Source organism: Callithrix jacchus, chromosome 7 (assembly GCF_049354715.1).
Source record: "Callithrix jacchus isolate 240 chromosome 7, calJac240_pri, whole genome shotgun sequence".
NCBI classification, from domain to species: domain Eukaryota; kingdom Metazoa; phylum Chordata; class Mammalia; order Primates; family Cebidae; genus Callithrix; species Callithrix jacchus.
The window spans coordinates 65,763,370-65,781,315 of record NC_133508.1 but is presented as its reverse complement, the minus strand read 5'-3'; the positions used below and the strand labels follow the sequence as shown (position 1 = coordinate 65,781,315).

Here is a 17,946-nt window from a genome sequence, read left to right as displayed (position 1 = left end):
CGGACCTGATGAAGCTGTTTCTGAACGTGTGCTACAGGTGAGTGCTGCCGCGGACTCACAGGTTTGCCTTGCACTTTTTTGTTGTTTATTTTGGAGACAGAGTTTTGCTCTTGGTGCCCAGGCTGGGGTGCAATGACGAGATCTTGGCTCATTGTGACCTCCACCTACCCGGGTTCAAGCAATTCTCCTGCCTCAGCCTCCCACGTAGCTGGGATTATAGGTGCCTGCCATCACGCCCAGCTAATTTTTTACAGAGCCGGGGTTTCACTATGTTGGCCAGGCTAGTCTCAAACTGCTCACCTTGTGATCCGCCCACCTCGGCCTCTGAAAGTGCTGGGATTACAGGCGTGAGCCACCATGCCCGGCCTGTCTTGCATTCTTAAGTGATGGGTCCAAAGGGCCTGGTAGCCAGAAGCAGCTCGGGAGATGGTGCTATTCCTACTGTTATCCCTCTGCCAAAGGTCTCAGGCTGGAGGCTGGCATTGCCTTGTCCTCCAAGAGAGTCTTATCTCCTTGACCTTCCCGGTTTTATCCAGGCTCTGCCTCTGTGTTTTCCATGGAGATGGGGAGCTCATTCTCCCTCAGGCTTCTCCAGGAGCCCAGAGACATCGGTCAGGAGCCCAGAGTCACCCAGGTCAGAGCTTTCATGTAGTGAGGAGATAGATTTGGGGTTCACATTTCAGGACCATTGCCCTCTAAGAGCCTGAGTCTCAAATAGGACTTTGTGACCACGGGGTTCGAAGCCCATTCCTTTGCTGGGTCACCCTGGGCAAGTCCCCGGCCCTCTCTGAGCACTGATTTCTGCCCTTATATATAAAAGGGCATTGAGACTGGGATTCTGGATCCTACTTTCCAATCCTCTCTCCCTTCAGACCAGAATGGCAATTAGCAGAGAGAAAAAAAGAGAAATCATGTCTCCCTAATCTGCACACCAGTCCTACCTGAGAAGGGCTCATGACAGAAGCAGGGGCGGCAAGGACTGGGATGCGCCCAGCACCCAGCAGATGACTCAGCAGTATCCACAAAAGCAGGCCCCAGACTCTGCTCTCCCCTTTGAAGCTGGGCTCCAAAGTCTTAGTTGAGGCTGTGGTGTCTGGATATGTGGCCCGAGAGGGGCTGTGACACACACAGAGGTAACAGCCATTCCCTTTGCGAGGTGGCTTCTGGAGAGGATGTGGAGCCTCAGGTTGGCAAGGGTCTCGGGGTCAATGAATCAGGTTTCCTGCTTCCACAGAGAAGGCTGGGGGAGGAATGTTCAGCCCCTCGTCCCCTGGGGACACCTCATCCAGGCCCCTCCAAGTTCAGAAGTGGAGTCCAGGTCACGCCGATGCCAGGGCAGAGTCAGAAAGGATCCTGGTCTCCTGGGAGCAATCAGTGTCCCAACATTGAGGCCACTGGGTGCCCACATATCTGCACATTCACAGGGCCCAACCAAGCAGTCCTGGGGACGGTGCCTCCAAAGCGGGGAGGGCGCTGTTCAGCCCGGCTATGTCTGTGGGCAGGTCGCTTTGCCTCTTCCTAGCCACGTCTGTGAACTGGGCATAGTGCTGACTTCCTGGAGCTCTCAAGAGAATTAAACAGGACATCTGGGAAAGGGGGCCCTTCCCTTCTCTGTCACCTCAATATTCTCAGGGAAGGTTTCTACCCACCCCCAAACACTGCCCTCTGTACCTGGAACATCATGGTCAGAAGAGGGAGGGTGCTGGAACACACTTTGTGCCAGGAGCTCAACATGTGAACCCTTTTTGTAAAAAAATTTTTTTTTTTTTTTTTTGTGACCAAGTCTCACTATGTCACCTAGGCTGGAGTTCAGTGGTACCATCTTGGCTCACTGCAATCTTTGCCTCCTGGGTTCGAGCTTACATACCTCTTCTCCAAATCCTATCAGGGACCATAGATTCCTCTCCTGGACCCTAAATCTCCTTTGAAGAACTCATTTGTTACCTTATGTGGTCATCTTCCTATTATACAAGCTTTTTTTTCCTTTTGAGACAGTCCACTCTGTCACCCAGGCTGGAGTCCCGTGGTGCCATGTCGGCTCACTGCAACCTCCGCCTCCTGGATTCCAGCAATTCTCCTGCTTCAGCCTCCTGAGTAGCTGGAATTACAGGCGCCCCCCCTACCCACCCCCCTGCACCTGGCTAATTTTTGTATGTTTAGTAGAGATGGGGTTTCAAGATTTGGTCAGGCTGATAAACTCCTGACCTCAAGTGATCTGCCCATCTTGGTCTCCCAATGTGCTGGGATTACAGGCATGAGCCACCGCACCTAGCCCCTTTTTAAAATTTTTAAGGGTGGATACGGTGGTTCACGCCTGTAATCCCAGCACTTTGGGAGGCCGAGGTGGACAGATCACGAGGTCAGGGGTTCGAGACCAGCCTGGCCAACGTAGTGAAACCCCATCTTTACTAAAAATACAAAAATTAGCTGCGTGTGGTGGCACACACCTGTAGTCCCAGCTACTCGGGAGGCTGAGGTGGGAGAATCGCTTGAACCTGGGAGGCAGAGATCACAGTGAGCCGAGACTGCCATTGCACTCACTCCAGCCTCAAACAGCCTGGGTGACAGAGTGGACTGTCACCCAGAGTGAGAGCCTGTTTAAAAAAAAAAATACACACACGCGCGCGCGCGCGCACACACACACACACACACACACACATATATATATCTATTTTGAGACGGAATTTCGCTGTTGTTACCCAGACTGGAGTGCAATGGCATGATCTCAGCTCACCGCAACCTCCGCCTCCTGGGTTCAAGCAATTCTCCTGCCTCAGCCTCCCAAGTAGCTGGGATTACAGGTGCCCACCACCATGCCCAGCTAATTTTTGTATTTTTAGTAGAGACGGGGTTTCACCATGTTGACCAGGATGGTCTGGATCTCTTGACCTTGTGATCCACCCGCCTCGGCCTCCCAAAGTGCTGGGATTATAGGCGTGAGCCACTGCACCTGGCCTATACATTTTTTTTGCAATAATTGTTCACTGTAGCCTCAAACTCCTGGGCTCAAGAGATCCTTCTGCATAGATCTCCCGGATAGTTGGCACTATAGGCAGGTGCCATGGTGCCTGGCAAATTTTTAAATTTTTTGCAGACAGGGTCTTGCTATGTTGCCCAGGCTGGTCTTGAACTCCTGGGCTCAAGTGAGCCTCCCTCCCTCCCTCTCTCCTCAGCCTCACAAAGTGCTGGGAATATTACTAGTGTGAGCCACCACACCTGGCCACATGTGAACTCCTATTTAACCTTCAAAACAACACTTCGGGGTAGGTATTATTTCTCCCTTTTTTACAAATGGGGAGCTTGAGACAGAGAGGAGTCCTTTCTCTCCTGCTGCCGGGGCCAGGGCACCTGGGGTGGAGATCAGGAAGGGATTCCGGGCTGGAGGAGACAGGCCTGCACACCCTCCTCGGATGGGAATGGCCTGCTGTGGGCAGACAGCTTGCTGGACACAGGGCTCCAGGGATGAGCAGGACAGACCCGTCCTGCCCCTCAGAGTCACGGCCCAGTGGGGACACTGACAGGAAACAGACTCCACGCCCAGTGGTTTCAGTCTGCAGGCACACAGAGAAGCTGCTGGTGTCCTGAGGGTGTACAGCGAGCAGGAGCGCTGGGACTGACCTGGTCTGAGGGGTGGGGGAATGCCCAGGGGCTGAAGGATGAGTAGAAGGCGGCAAGGGCACGACAGACGGGGGTATAAGTGTTTCTGCCGAAAAGCAAGGACCAACCAAGCCCCCAGGGAGTCTAAGAGGCCCAGGGCCAGTTTGTGGAAACAAGAAGACATTTCAAACTCGATTTGGGGAGTCCCTGATGGTTTTAGGCAGGCTCAGATTCGGAGTGGAAAGCCCTTGCCGGCGGTTTGCAGCACACTAGGACGGGAGAGGCAGGGCATGGAGGACGGGAGCAGAGGGAAAGAGAGAACGTGGCGGGCTCCAGATGAAAAGAGCAGGGTCACCAAGGCTCTGCGGGTGGGATGAGGAGGGTGAGGAAGGGGCCCAAGGTTGACCCGGTTCTTGGGTGGACAAAGGGCCCTTCCCAGAGAGGGAGGCAGGGGGTGATGAGGGGGCCCAGGGAGCCGGAATAGCAGCCGGGCTTGTTGGACGAAGGGCGTGGGCCGGGAGGGGCAGGCATGGGGTGGGATTGAGGGAGCCCAGGGGTGGGAGGGTAAGCTAGGGGGCGGCGGTGCGGCCGCGGTGGGGTCAGTGTGCGGGGAGTGGATGAAGCAGAGGGTCGATGGGGGTCGGGGTCCCAAGCAAAGGAGCTGGAGGGAGGCCGCGGCCTCCGTGGAGCGCAGGAGGCAGCGAGGAGCTGACCCAAACCTCAGGAATCTCCAGTCGGACGAGGGAGGCAGGAAGGAGGCCCTGGCTTAGCTCTCGCACCGGGACTCGCAGGGATGAAGCCCGGAAGCCGAGGCTCAGTCTCCCCCACTGTGGCCCCTCTGGTCCTCCGATGACCTCACTGACCCCTCGAGGGGTCTCCCAAGGAGGCTTGGCCTCGGAGAGCTGGGAGAGAGGTTCTGGGGCGCTGGTGCACCCCCAGTGTCCTCCGCCGAGCCAGAGGACAGGAGCTCGGGTTCAAGGCCTAGTCCGGCCTTGCCGCTCCGGGACCCAGCTCCGCCCCGCATCGGGGGTGTCCCCGACCCGCCCCTTCCGCGGGTCCCTTCCCCGCCCGCGGCGCGCAGCCGGGTCTCATTAGCGCCCCTCCCCCCCGGCCGCGCGCCGGGGGTCTCCGCGGCCGGGGGGAGGGGCGGGCCCTAATCAATCCTAGGCCGGAAATTCCTCCCGGGGGCCCCGGCCTGGCCGCAGAGCCTGGAAATCGGCCACCCCCGCCTCCCCCGAGCCCGCCCCCCGCATCATGGAAACTGGGCCTCCCGCCGGCCGCCCCGGCTCCCCCGCTCTGCATTCCTGCCTCCAGGGGCGGGAGGGCTGGGAGGCCGGGCCGCCCCCTACGGGCCCGTCGGCCGGGTCGCAGCTCTCGGCACCCTCCCTGGGGACCAGCCCGCTTCCCCACTGGCGCAGGGGCGCCTGTTCTTAGCGGGGCCGGGCGGGACCGCCGCACCCCGTCGGGTCCGCTCAGCTACGAGACCCTCCCTGTTCCGGTGCTGCTTTCGCTGGGGGCTCGCGGGGTCGCCCGGGGCTGGCCCTTGGCGTCTGGCTGTTGCCTCTTGGTATCTTGCGAGGCTGACGCCGCCGTACCCATTGCACAGATGAAGTCCTCAAGGTTCAGCGACAGAAAGGGCTACGGGGCTGGGGCGGAGCAGGGACTCGCGCCGCCTCCTCCGGGAAGCTCCGCGGGCGCCTGGAATGAGGAGCTTCGGGAGGAGGGGGACGACGTGCGTGTGTCGGGGCTCCTGTGTCCCGGTCTCAGTTTCCCCCATGTAGGAACGGGGCGCCCTTCCGGGCCTTTGCTACCGATGTAAGCTGCGAGTAGGAGTGGGGACTGCAGGACTGGGGCCCCGGGTGCCCGGAGTCACCAGGTGCACACACGACGCCCACCTACGACCCTCCGACCTGAGCTGCCGCCTTTCACTGGCAGTAGGGCCAGGCCCAGCGCGTGTCCGACGGTCCCAGGGGCTGAGGGCGGGGCCGGGGCGGGGCGGGGGCGGGGCCGGCCCATGGAGACCTGGGTGGCTCCGGAGCCTCAGCGCGCGGACTGAGACCCGGACCCGCGCGGCGCTGCGGCTCCAGGTGAGCCGAGCTGGGGATCAGGGGGGTCCGCGCTCCACTTTTCCTAACTTTTCGTATGTCCCCTCCCTCGGCCAGGGCCCCTGGGGGCGGGAGCGCGGCCCTCCTGTTCCCCCGGGCGGGAGTGTGGACGCGGGCGGTGGCGGGATACCGAAGTCCAGGGGACTCGGCCCCAGCAGCTTCCGTCGGGTTGTGCGCTGTGTCCCCAAGTTTCCGCCTCCCCCGGGGTCCCCAGCGTCTGCCCACTCCCTCCACGGCTCGGGGTCTCTGAGAGTGTTCCCATGTCCGCACTCTATTTTTGCCTCCCTCGCGGCAGCGACGCGCGGGGACCGGGTGACCTTGCTGGAGCCGGGGCTGGGGGCGCCAGCTCTGGCTTGAAGCGGTGGTCCCTCCTCCGGTTGCGGGCTGGAGAAAGGGCTGCAAACTCAGGGACAAGGAGGGGATGGGCCTCGCTTCTTCCCGGACACCCCCGTGGCTATCCTGAGAGGGGCCCAGAGCTGGGGCCCGGAGCCCGGCGTCAGACCTGGCTGAGCCCCTGTCTAGTGCGGGGTCGGGCAGGCTCCCCGGCCTCCCTAGGCGCAGTTGCAATCTGTGAAACCAGGATTTGGACGCGGGAGAGCTGCGGCTCCCTGCTAGGCCCGCGCCTTGAGCGCCACAGTCGGAGGCAGGGATGGGTGTCCTGCTTTGAGCCTCGGGGTGCAGATGGGGCGTGGGTGGGGGAGCAAGGCCGCCTTTCCTAGGCTTCGGCTATGGGCTCCAGTGCGGTGGCTCTTCAGGAAGCGGACGCGGGCAGTGAGGACGATGCTGGACAGCCAGGCCCTGAGCCTCCTCTCCTTCGGCCCGGGGAGCCTGGGCGGGGGCCACGTCTCCTCCCTCGCCCTCCCTTTCGTGGGGGCCACACCGCACGCAGCTGGGCTACTCTTGCTGAGGCCGGGGTCCAGGCCACAGGCCGCAGGCCTGGAGTAGCCAGCAATCGGGAGGGCTTAAGCTGTGGGGCCCGGATCCCAAGGCGCAGGGGCGGTGCTGCTCTGGCCCGGACGCGGGCCACGGAGGCCTCGGGCGGAGGAGGCCGGAAAGGAGGCCAGGCGGCGGGAAAGGGGGATGATTCATCCGGAGGAGCCCGAATTGGAAACGCCGCAACCTGGGAACAGCCTTGCTCGGGCCGACGGGGAAGCCGGGAGGGCATCTGTCCGGCGGGGCCCAGCGCCCGGCACCGGCACCGGCACCCTTGCCTCCTGCCGTGGCCCCAGCCAGACCGCTGGGGGAGGGAGAGGCCTCTCTTGCGTGGAGTTGATGGAAATCTTGGGTAAAGTCGGGCGCCGCGTCTCCTCCTCTGCCTGGATGCTCTTGGTCCGAGCGGTCTTCCGGGTGTCTAGCTCAAGTCGCTCCTGCTGCAGCTTCAGTGCTGGCGGAGGAGGTCTGGAAGGAGGGGGCGGGCAGGGAGAGGCTGGAGCTGGTGACGCCCCCTCCTCCCGCGCTGCGGTATGTAAAACGCAGTAGGGGGAGGTGGGACCCGGCGAGCGACCCCTGCGGACCCTGGAGGCCCGAGCGCTCCCGCCCCCTTTGCTACGGTGCAGCCACGTGCGGGGGTGGGGTCGAGCCCGGGAGGTACTTACCCTGGAGACGCGGCTGCCGGGGGCCGCACGTTTCCCGAGGCCGGAGGCCCGAGACCCGAGACCCGCGACCCGCTGGCTTGGGAACAGGACGCAGGTGGCGGGAGCCTCGCAGCCCGGGATGCACCAAGGAGCAGCCTGCGCCCCCCTCCCTCCTCTCCGCCCGCGGGTCGGGCCAACTCCGGCTTCTGCCGCGCGTCCCTGGCTCGTAGCTCCGCTGCGGAAAACCCGAGCGGGGGCGGCTCCCCGCCTGGCCGCCCGGGAAAATCCGGGGGTGGCCGCCAGGGATCTCCAAGCGGCCTGGGCTGGGCCACTGGAGCTTCCCTCTCGGATTTGCGTTCCGAATCTGGAGCCCCGAACCTAGAGGTCCGTCGGTCCAATCCTTGCTCCCATCTTCTCTCCTCAGAGCGCCCAGACGACCGCGAAATGACGGCCGGGAGCCCCGGAGACTGCGGGGAGGTGCGGAGGAGCCCCGAGGGCCGTGTCTCTCGCCTGGGCCGCCGCCTGGGCCGCCGCCGGCGCCCGCGCTCCCCGCCTGAGCCTCTGCGGGTGCGGGCGCGGCTGCGACTGCGCTCGCCGTCGGGGGCGTTCGCGGCGCTGGGGGCGCTCGTGGTACTGGTGGGTATGGGCATCGCAGTGGCCGGCTACTGGCCGCACCGGGCCGGAGCCCTGGGGTCCCGGGCCGCCAATGCTAGCTCGCCCCTGCTGAGCGAGCTGCGACGCGAGGGTCGCGGCGGGGGCCGGGCTCACGGCCCGCACGAGCGGCTGCGGCTCCTCGGGCCAGTGATCATGGGCGTCGGTCTGTTCGTGTTCATCTGTGCCAACACGCTGCTGTATGAGAACCGAGACTTGGAGACGAGGCTGCTCCGCCAGGGGGTGCTGCGGGCCCAGGCGCTCCGGCCCCTCGACGGCCCCGGCTGGGACTGCGCTCTCCTTCCCAGCCCCGGCCCTAGGACTCCCCGAGCTGTAGGCTGCGCAGAGCCAGAAATCTGGGACCCGTCCCCGCGTCGGGGTACCTCACCTGTCCCGTCAGTGCGGAGTCTGCGTTCAGAGCCTGCTAATCCTCGATTGGGGTTACCTGCCCTTCTCAACAGCTACCCACTGAAGGGCCCCGGGCTGTCCCCACCCTGGGGTCCACGGACGCAGACTGGCCATGTGATTATCACCATGCAGCCCTCTGGCTCCTGCATTGAACATTCCAAGTCTCTGGATCTGGGCCTTGGGGAGCTCCTCCTTGGGGCCCCAGCAGCTCGGGACTGTGCTCACCGAAGCTGGCCACGGCTGGACCGCCTCAGTCTTGGGGGTTATGCCAAATTGGGAGGAGGAGGAGGAGGAGGAGGGGATTTGGGGTCCCGGGTCTGAAGAGAGGGGAGACAGCCTGCTCTGAGGCTGCCGCATGGACCATGCTAATAGGACCAGAGGACCGGGAGTTCCAACGTCTAGATGTTTCATTCACCCCCAGGCTGGGGATGGCATCCCGACCTGCATGTGGACAGAGAAATGCCAGCTGTACTAGGGCTCAGTGAGCTGGAGAGGGTGCATTTCACTGTGGAGTGTGGAGGACTCACCTCAGGAATTTGTCAGCCTCTGTAAGTGGCCTTAGACCTGAGGGCACTGGAAGTCCAGGCCAAGGTGACTGGGAGACGTACCCAGTGTCTTGGCAAACCCAAGAAAAGGGATGGGCAAGGGCCCCTAAGACTGGGAGGCAGGTTGGGATGTTACAGGCTGGGGCAGGCTTCTTCCAAGGTGACACTGCTGATTGAGTCGGGGCCTCTGGGAAGATGGGCCATGGGGTGAGGCTCTCCACTGCCATTTGGGATGGGGACTGAGCCTTGAACTCTCACCACCTCAATCTCTTTCTTCCCTCAGCCATGTGGGGTATATCCCTCTAGAGCTACATTACTGCCAATGCCTTCATATTGAGGTCTGGCCCCTTTGCAAACAAGTCTGAGAAGCCCCTTCTCTTCTTTATCGTGGCCTGTGCTGCAAAATCTCCCTCCAGTTGGCAAAAGGCATTGGCCAGTTCTCAGAAATGCCTTTACCCAACATTGAAGCTGCACTTTGGCCAATGTTATGGCTTGGGTTTAGGTCTCTCCCACACATATTTAATTTTTCCCAAGTTGCCCGTAAAAGAAAAATTTAAAAGTGGATCAATCCTCAAAGAGACAGTTCTTTTAGTTGTTGTTTATTGAAAAAAAAAAATGCCATACAAGAAGCAAGACCAAACATATCTAAACACTACAACCACTTCTACAAAAGGCCGAAACAGCAGACTTGATTATTGCCTGTTTAGTCTAAGGATTCTGCCAATCTGATTCTGCTGCCAGAGTTCCTATTTTTTTCAAGAAATGTAAACAACTACCTGATAGGATTCATAATTTTAAAAAAATTTACAAAGCTCCTTCATTTTTGTCACCAAAATAATACATTTGAGAGAGATTTGTAAAAACCAGTCTGGGGCTGAGATCCTGGGCAGAAATTTCCCGTGCACATAAAGGGGCTTCAGTCAAGCCATAGCTCTGGCTCTACTTCCCGAGGTCTGTTGTCTCCTCACCCCCAGCTGCCAAACATCCCCCCAACGCCCAGTGAAGGGCCTGGGGGAGGCGGGGAGGGGGACCGGTTGCAATGCCCTGACAGTTCCTGCAGTTAGGCTCCCTGAGCCCTCAGCTTATAAATACAGGTCTTACTTTGTGGGTGAGTGCCAGAGTCCTCATGTAGCTTAGAGGAAGTCTTTATTTCTCAAGTGAAAATAAAATTGCAGCGAGCATTGTTACTGTGGTGTGTCTGAGTCACTTTAAGAAACTTTTGCCAAGTTTCTGACCCTGGAAATGTAATTCTCTTTCCCCTCTTCACCATTTCTACCTGGACAGAGTCTGTTTTTCTTCACATAAACACGCATACAATTGCAGAAAGAAAAAAAAATCCAAACAATTGCCAAACCCAAGATTTGTTGCCAGAGATGGAGGAAAGGGGAAGAGGCCTGGAAGGACACCCATCTTGCTGGGCTCGTCCAAATCTATGGCTTCTCAGAGCCTGAAAGGCATCAGAGCTCTTCTGGTCCAATTTACAGATAAGGAAGCTGGGAGAAGTGAATTGGTGACAGAGCTGAAGGAAACATTCAGACCACTGCCACAGTGATCCAGATCACATGAAATATTCAGTGTGTTAAGTTTTTAAAGGTGGGGGCCGGGCGTGGTGGCTCACGCCTATAATCCCAGCACTTCGGAAGGCCGAGGCGGGTGGATCACGAGGTCAAGAGATTGTGACCATCCTGGTCAACATGGTGAAACCCCGTCCCTACTAAAAAATACAAAAATTAGCTGGGCATGGTGGTGCAGCCTGTAGTCCCAGCTACTCGGGAGGCTGAGGTAGGAGAATTGCTTGAACCCAGGAGGCAGAGGTTGCAGTGAGCCAAGATAGCACCATTGCACTCCAGCCTGGGTAATAAGAGCGAAACTCCGTCTCAAAAGAAAAAAAGTTTTTAAAGCGATACTCAGTGCCCTCTGCCTTTTCACCCTCCTATTTGTTCCATAGGTCTGGGAGCCCTGGGAGCTCTTTCTGCAGGACACCTATCCATCGGGCAGTGGGCACACACTACATGTTTGTTTGATGTAAGCTGCATTTCTCACTTGCTACCACTCCTGGCAACACGGCCAGGCTTAGGCACCACCCCAAGGCCCCACCTTTCAGACACAGCCTGTAAGTTTGTTCCTGAGGTAGGACAAGCTCTTTCCCCCCAAGCCTGTCCCACATCCCACCTGGGCTCTTGCCCTCCCTCCTGTTGGTCATTCCTCACATAGGTACCACAAGAAAAATGCACACACCCAAAATGAGTTCAAACCAGCTGAAACAAAACTCAGGCAGTGGAGACTTCGGATGATGTTGGGAGAAGCAGCTTTAGACATTTCTCTCACTCTTCTTGAGCCCAGTGACTGCTGCCCATTACCCATTGTCTGTCTTAGGAAGTTCACTTCTAGCCTGGAACTGGGATTCTAAGGGGCCTCCACGCCAAAGTGATTGTGGGAAGCAGTTGGAAGGTTAGAGAAGCTCTGTCGAATAAAAATGCCCCAAATCCTTACAGGAATCAGGGCATCATCTTTATTTTCAAAAACCAAAACCAAAAAAAGAAAATCTAAGCCCCAAACCCACCACAAAATCAAGCCTTCAAACCCTGACAGACCTCAGATGTTGAGTGGGAGTGAATAGGGCTGGGGTTTGTATCCCTTGTCATGTGGTGGTTTGTGGGGAGGATGGATCCTAAAAGCCAGTTCTTTGCTCTAGAAGGGTGTCCTCAGGCAGGTGCCTGCTGGGAGAAGAAAGGTGAAAAAAAAAAAAAAACCCACAACCTCTTCTCTGATCCACATTCCTTATCATTTGGGATGAAAGGCCCAGGACCTGGCAGAGGTAACCTCATTCCCCTGTGTGAAGTGCACAATCTCAAAACTAGAAAACCTTATTTTAAAAACCTCATTAATTTTCCTTCCCCAAATCACCACTAAAAATGTCCCATTAGAGCTTTTGTCCAAAAATGCCTATTTTTCCGTGAGATTTGGTCTCCTGAGATGGGAGCTGGGGGGAGCACTTAGCTGAGCCACTGCTTCTGATGAGGTAAAAGGGTAGCTGGAGAGGTGAAGGCCACGCATATGTTCAAACATTCACAGTATCAGATATCTGAAGCCACTTCTTAGGTTTTGATCCAAAGAAGCTCCAAAAAGAGCAGAGCAGGAGAGACAGGAAAAACAGTACTACATTCTCAGCAGAGGGCTCTGCCTTACCAAAACCACCCTCAGCAAAGGAACAGGGGTATTGTTCCAAGGTCTGTGGATCAGGGCTGGTGCCCTGCCTGGCGTTCTGACAGTCACATCACTGGCTCTGAGAAAAGGCTGCTTCATGAAGTTTCTGCCATCATCCAAAGGGCATAAGACTAGGGAGGAACGCGGAAGTCCCACTAAGCCGGCTTTGGCCTCAACACAGCCGACAGAGTCCTTGGAGGATTTCCCACAGAATTCCATGGACCCTGTCAGCATTGGGGTTGGAAATAAATGAGCAGAGGCTAGGTTGCAGGCATTACAAACCACCCAATTAAAAAAATCCAGAAACTCTTAAATCAGTCTGTAGAGTGAAAAGTTGAGTAATTCTGATATCCTAATATAGAAAAAGATCTTCAAAAGGATCGGTGAGATCCAGAAGAATCTCCTGGTATAAACTCCCAGTAGAAAATGAAATTAATTTTCTGGTGATTTAGAATAATCTTGAAAGTCTGAAGTCTGACTGTGGCAGGTTAGCTTCTTTATCATTTTGCTGGTTTCTCTTGGATGGGAGAAGGGCAGAGAGTTGGGGTAGCTTAGTTCCTAGAGGAAACAAAGAAGCAAAATTTAAAATCCTGCAAAGGAAAAAGCTTCCCAGTCCCACTGCCAAGTTCCTGTGGTCATCAGTGACAACTGGGATCTGAGCATCTTTATAGGGCCCCGTCCCACCTACTGAGATTGGTGGCTTCTTCAAGTCATTTGTAAATTACTTTTAGACATGAATTTATCTGGCTCCCTGGCTCCCAAAAAGCAGCTTCCCTGCTCCCAGCTCTCTACTCTGGTCTCAGAACTTCAGTCATTCCCTGCCTGCACACCCACCCATCTCCAGACAGCCTGGTCCCAACTCTCAGGCTCAAGCGATTCATCTGCCTCAGCCTTCCAAGTAGCTGGGACTATAGGCACGTGCCACCACACCTGGCTAATTTTTTATTTTTAGTAGAGATGGGATTTCACCATGTTGGCCAGGCTAGTCACGAACTCCTGACCTCAAGTGATCTGCCCGCCTTGGCCTCCCAAATTGCTGGGATTACAGGTGTGAGCCACTGTGCTCAGCTCTTCTTTGTTTTGTTCCCCTCTGGCTCTCCCAGGTTCTGGTTCAAAGATACCTGTGACTGGCTGGGCACAGTGGCTCATGCCTGTAATCCCAGCACTTTGGGAGGCCAAGGCGGGTGGATCACCTGAGGTCAGGGGTTTGAGACTAACCTGGCCAACATGATGAAATCCCATCTCTACTAAAAATACAAAAATTAGCTGGGTGTGGTGGCACACATGCCTGTAGTCCCAGCTTCTCAGGAGGCAAAGGCAAAAGAATGGCTTGAACTGGAGAGGTGGAGGTTGCTGTGAGCTGAGATCATGCCACTGCACTCAAGCCTGGGTAACAGAGTTAAGACTCTGTATCAAAAAAAAAGAGAGAGACCTGTGACAGTAGTGGGCAGGGCAGTAGAGAGAAGAGAGGGGAAAGTGAAGTGGATAAGCAGCAGCAGGATGCATGAGGACTAAGAAGGTGGCTGGGGGCTTATATTCAAGTTTGGGTCCCCCCCCCCACTTACCCAATACTGCTGGCATTGCTACAAGCTGCTTTAGGTGAAGTCAAATACTTAATAATTTCCTATATCTCCCTTATCAGCCTCTCCTCTGCCCTTTATCACGTCCCAGGGTGGACATCTCTTTGGGGGGATGAGCTCCCAGGGTGTCCAAGGCTCCCATCCAGAGCTTTCTCAGGCTGGGACAGTAGGCACCCTCAGCCCCAGCAGGAACGCCCAGTACCTGAGCTCACTCCTCAGCAATCTCGGTCTCCTGGTGGACGACCACCTTGGTCACTGACATGTCTGGGTGCTGCTCCTTTGCCTCCTTGATGGCTTGTACAAGGACCTACAAAAGACAGAAACAAGACCCATGAGACAGAAAATAGCCTGATGGTGAAAGAAGGCAGGGGTCATCATTTCTCTGATGTCCTGACAAATCCAGTCCTTCTGTCTGCAGTACCAGGGCAGCATTTAGGCTAAGCCAAGCTGATAATTAACCTTACCCACCCTATCCAGCATAGGGAGGCTCCTGGACTGATAACCCAGGGACAGGGAAGGTTAGTGCTGTCTTCCAGAGAACTGGAGAGGGACTTAGGGTATTGTAGCTGTATCTGTTATATTATCTATTATCTACCTGTTATACCTAGGTGGGTCTGAGAGGATTCACTCAAGAAGTGAATCTAGAGGACAAAACAAAATCTGTGTCCAACCTGGGGTAACTGGTAAGTTTGAGACAGGAGAGGAAAGTAAAGCAGTGTGCAAGGAAAAGGAAGAGATGTCTTTGGCCAAAGTAGAAGAAAGGGAGGAAGAGAAGGGCCTGTTACATGCCATGCAATAGCCTAAGCACATTATTTATTACTCAGACTTTATTATTTATTATATATAATAACTATATTAAGTGATTTATTATTAAACTTTACAACTTAGTGAATTAAGGCAATATCATTATTTCTACTTTATAGGTGAGGAAACTGAAGTTCAGTAAAGTGCTTATTGTTTCCTAAGCTAGTAGGTAGGGCCACAGGGATTTTTTTTTTTTTTTTGGATATGGAGTCTCACTCTGTCACCCAGTCTGGAGTGCAGCGGCGCAATCTTGGCCTACTGGAACCTCTGAATCCCAGGTTCAAGTGATTCTCATGCCTCAGTCTCCCAAGTAGCTGGGGTTACAGGCGCCTACCACCACGCCCAGCTAATTTTTGTATTTTTAGTGGAGACATGGGGTTTTGGCACATTGGCCACGCTGGTTTCAAACTCCTAACCTCAGGTAATCAACCCACCTCAGCCTCCCAAAGTGCTGGGATTATAGGCATGAGCCACTGCACCCGGCCGTGCAATGGGGATTTTAGCTCAAGTTGATCAGACTTTCCTCTTTACCACACTTTGTTTAGTTTCTGAGGGGCCCCTGTTTGAGGATGTGGAGGAGCTTTGATGACTTTAGAAAAGCTAAAGAGAGCAGAGGGAAAGTCAAACAAGCAACAATACCCTCTGTGGACTGCAAGTCTCTGAACTTGCAGGCTCTTCTATCGGAAAGGACCCAGCTAGAACTGACCAGCTGACTACTCACTCTGGCTCTTCAGAACTATCTCTAGGCTGGGCGCGGTCGCTCATGCCTGTAATCCCAGCACTTTGGGAGGCTGAGGCAGGCGGATCACGAAGTTAGGAGTTTGAGGCGAGCCTGACCAACATGGTGAAACCTCATCTCTACCAAAAATACAAAAATTAGCTAGGCATGGTGGCACACGCCTATAATCGCAGCTACTCAGGAGGCTGAGGCAGGAGAATCACTTAGAACCCGGGAGGTAGAGGTTGTAGTGAGCTGAGATCGCACCACTGCACTCCAGCCTGGGTGACAGAGTGCTCTGCCTCAAACAAACAAACAAAAGAACCATCTCTGGAAGGGGCAAGGGAAGAAAGAAAACACTCTTCTGTTCTCCTTGCTCCATGAACGGCATTCTTAGAACTACCACCTCTATGGTCCCTGCTCATCCTCCCTGATCCTGTTTGCCGAACCCATCTGCTCACACCTCAGGCCCAGCTCAAGCCTACTCTTTGGTGACTATGTCTCCGCCCACCTCTCTATGATGCCTGCAGCTCCCCACTGCTTCTCCTTAACAGTTTTTTTGTTTGTTTGTTTTTGAGATGGAGTTTCTCTCTTGTTGCCCATTGACAGGTTGCTAGAGCAGTAATTCTGTGGCCTTTTATGCTGATATGCTGAGTGCCTTTAAAAAAAGAAAAACTGAGCTACAGTGCTAGCAGTTCCCTTGGAGGCAGGGTTGAGACTTACAGCTGAGAATAGCCAGCACAGGGTCCCAGAAACAAGGCCGCAAAGTCTAAGTGTTTTGCAGCCTGTTGGCCCAGCTCAGTGAGTCACGCTGCATTAGAAGCCTGCACCTACTCACTCAGTCTGATGTGATCTGAGCCCCTGCTGTGTGCTCAGTCTGCACTAGACAGCAAAAGCAATGGGGTGAAAGGTGTTTGAGGAATGGTGGCGGGCACCTGTAATCCCTGCTACTCGGGAGGTTGAGGCAGGAGAATCGCTTGAACCCGGGAGGTGGAGGTTGCCAGGCTGGAGTCATGCAGTGGCATGATCTTGGCTCACTGTAACCTCCACCTCCCGCCACCATGCCTGGCTAATTTTTTGTATCTTTTTTTTTTAGTAGAAATGGGGTTTCACCATGTTAGCCAGGCTGGTCTCGAACTGGTGACCTCAAGTGATGTGCCCACCTAAGCCTCCCAAAGTACTGGGGTTACAGGTGTGAGCCACCACCTGGCCTCCTTAACAGTTCTTAAAGTGCCTCCCTCCCCAGCCAGAGTGTACCATAGCTTACCCCTTCCACGCACCTTCAGTACCTAGGAGAACTGAGGGACACTGGAGCATCTCTCTGAGCTCTCAAGTGTGCTTGGGCCTTGTGACCCTGGAAAAAACCTGCGATCATCCTTATTTTACAGATGGTGAAACTCGAGCTCGGATTACTAATATTAAGTTGCTCAAGGGCATACAACCAGTTAGGTCGTAGAGTCAGGATTCAGCCCAGGTCTGTCTCACTCCAAACCTCAAACACCTTTCACCCCATTGCTTTTGCTGTCTAGTGCAGACTGAGCACACAGCAGGGGCTCAGATCACATCAGACTGAGTGGGTAGGTGCAGGCTTCTAATGCAACGTGACTCACTGAGCTGGGCCAACAGGCTGCAAGATACTTAGACTTTGCGGCCTTGTTTCTGGGACCCTGTGCTGGCTATTCTCAGCTGTAAGTCTCAACCCTGCCTCCAAGGGAACTGCTAGCACTGTAGCTCAGTTTTTCTTTCTTTAAAGGCACTCAGCATATCAGCATAAAAGGCCACAGAATTACTGCTCTAGCAAGCTGTCAATGATTCCAGAAGAATTTGCACGCAGTCTCTTCCACCCACTCTTCTCTGCAGCTTTACTGTTCTAACCTCACCCAGCAGATAACTGGCAACATTAATCCTGACCTTATTATTTGCTAATTGCTTGGAGCACACAATTAGTACCTAATTAACATAAAAATATAGAATTTTAACACTCAGAAGGGCCCAGAAATTATCTAGATCAACCTACTCTCTTTTAGGAGAGGAGAAAAAAATCAGCTGTAAAGTGATTTGCCCAAAGTCACACAGCAAGTTAGAGATGTAGGACAGAAAACAAGTTTTGAGTATGCTGGTGTCTTGTCCATCACACTATGCTCAGCTTGCCTCTTCTCAGCTATCACAGCTCTCTAAGGGTAGGGTCATACTTCCCTTTATTTTGATGTTCAGGTATCTTTACCTCCAGAATAACAATAGCTCCTTTTAACTGAGCTCACCATGTGCCACCAGCTGTACATCCAGTATTTCACCTGATTCTCACAACAACCCTGAGAGGCAGATACTATCATCTCCATCTTACAGGTGAAGAATGGAGGCCCAGAGAATTAACACCTAGAATATAGTAAGAACCAGCATTTGAATGCAAGTTTTGGAATCCAAAGCTCTTGTTCTTTCCACTACATTTCCAGGTTCCTCAATCTGTGGCCTCCATCCCACAGGCCTCTTACTTTGATTCCCTGTCTTTCTTCTCAATTAAAAGCTAGAGTGGCCAAAGAGGCTTTTTGGAGATGAAGATGGCCAACAAACTCCTGTATTCATCGATCTTCCTACCCAGGGACCCCTCCCAGGCCCAGATCTCCTCAACATTCCCACCTGATCATGGTCAATATCAGCATCTCCTGTGATCACAATTCTCTTTTCAATACGCGTCTCTGATATCCCACCTTTTACAGTCTGGAACCAAAGAGAAGATGTCATGTGAGATCAGCAATA

At 55.0% G+C, this 17,946-nt stretch overlaps 2 protein-coding genes across 45 annotated transcripts in view; one reads left to right on the top strand and one right to left on the bottom strand.

Annotated features, from left to right (window-relative positions):
- The first annotated feature begins 5,646 nt into the window (after positions 1-5,646).
- TMEM200B (transmembrane protein 200B) lies at positions 5,647-10,067 on the top strand. Of its 3 annotated transcripts, none has more exons than XM_035308441.3 (2): positions 5,647-5,684; positions 7,701-10,067. In XM_035308441.3, exon 2 carries the CDS (start codon positions 7,721-7,723, stop codon positions 8,654-8,656), a length of 936 nt encoding a protein of 311 aa, XP_035164332.2. In that variant the 5' UTR covers positions 5,647-5,684; positions 7,701-7,720; the 3' UTR covers positions 8,657-10,067. The 3 variants fall into 3 exon arrangements, with proteins under 3 accessions (XP_035164332.2, XP_017829974.3, XP_078187100.1); XM_017974485.4 differs by lacking the exon at positions 5,647-5,684 and adding an exon at positions 6,968-7,163; XM_078330974.1 differs by lacking the exon at positions 5,647-5,684 and having other exon boundaries at positions 7,323-10,067.
- EPB41 (erythrocyte membrane protein band 4.1) overlaps positions 9,467-17,946 on the bottom strand; it is a 221,656-nt gene continuing 213,176 nt past the window's right edge. For all 42 annotated transcript variants that reach the window (XM_078330953.1, XM_009000771.5, XM_035308420.3 and 39 more), the window contains 3 exons: positions 17,827-17,907; positions 13,870-13,974; positions 9,467-12,645 (listed from right to left, as the gene is read on the bottom strand). In XM_078330953.1, the coding sequence (XP_078187079.1) occupies positions 13,876-13,974; positions 17,827-17,907 (180 nt within the window). In that variant the 3' untranslated portion in view covers positions 9,467-12,645; positions 13,870-13,875. The remainder of the gene's footprint in view (positions 12,646-13,869; positions 13,975-17,826; positions 17,908-17,946) is intronic.

What these genes read in the sequence shown, in the direction of transcription:
- TMEM200B (XM_035308441.3), top strand. Translation starts at nt 7,721, where the DNA reads ATGACGGCCGGGAGCCCCGGAGACTGCGGGGAGGTGCGGAGGAGCCCC.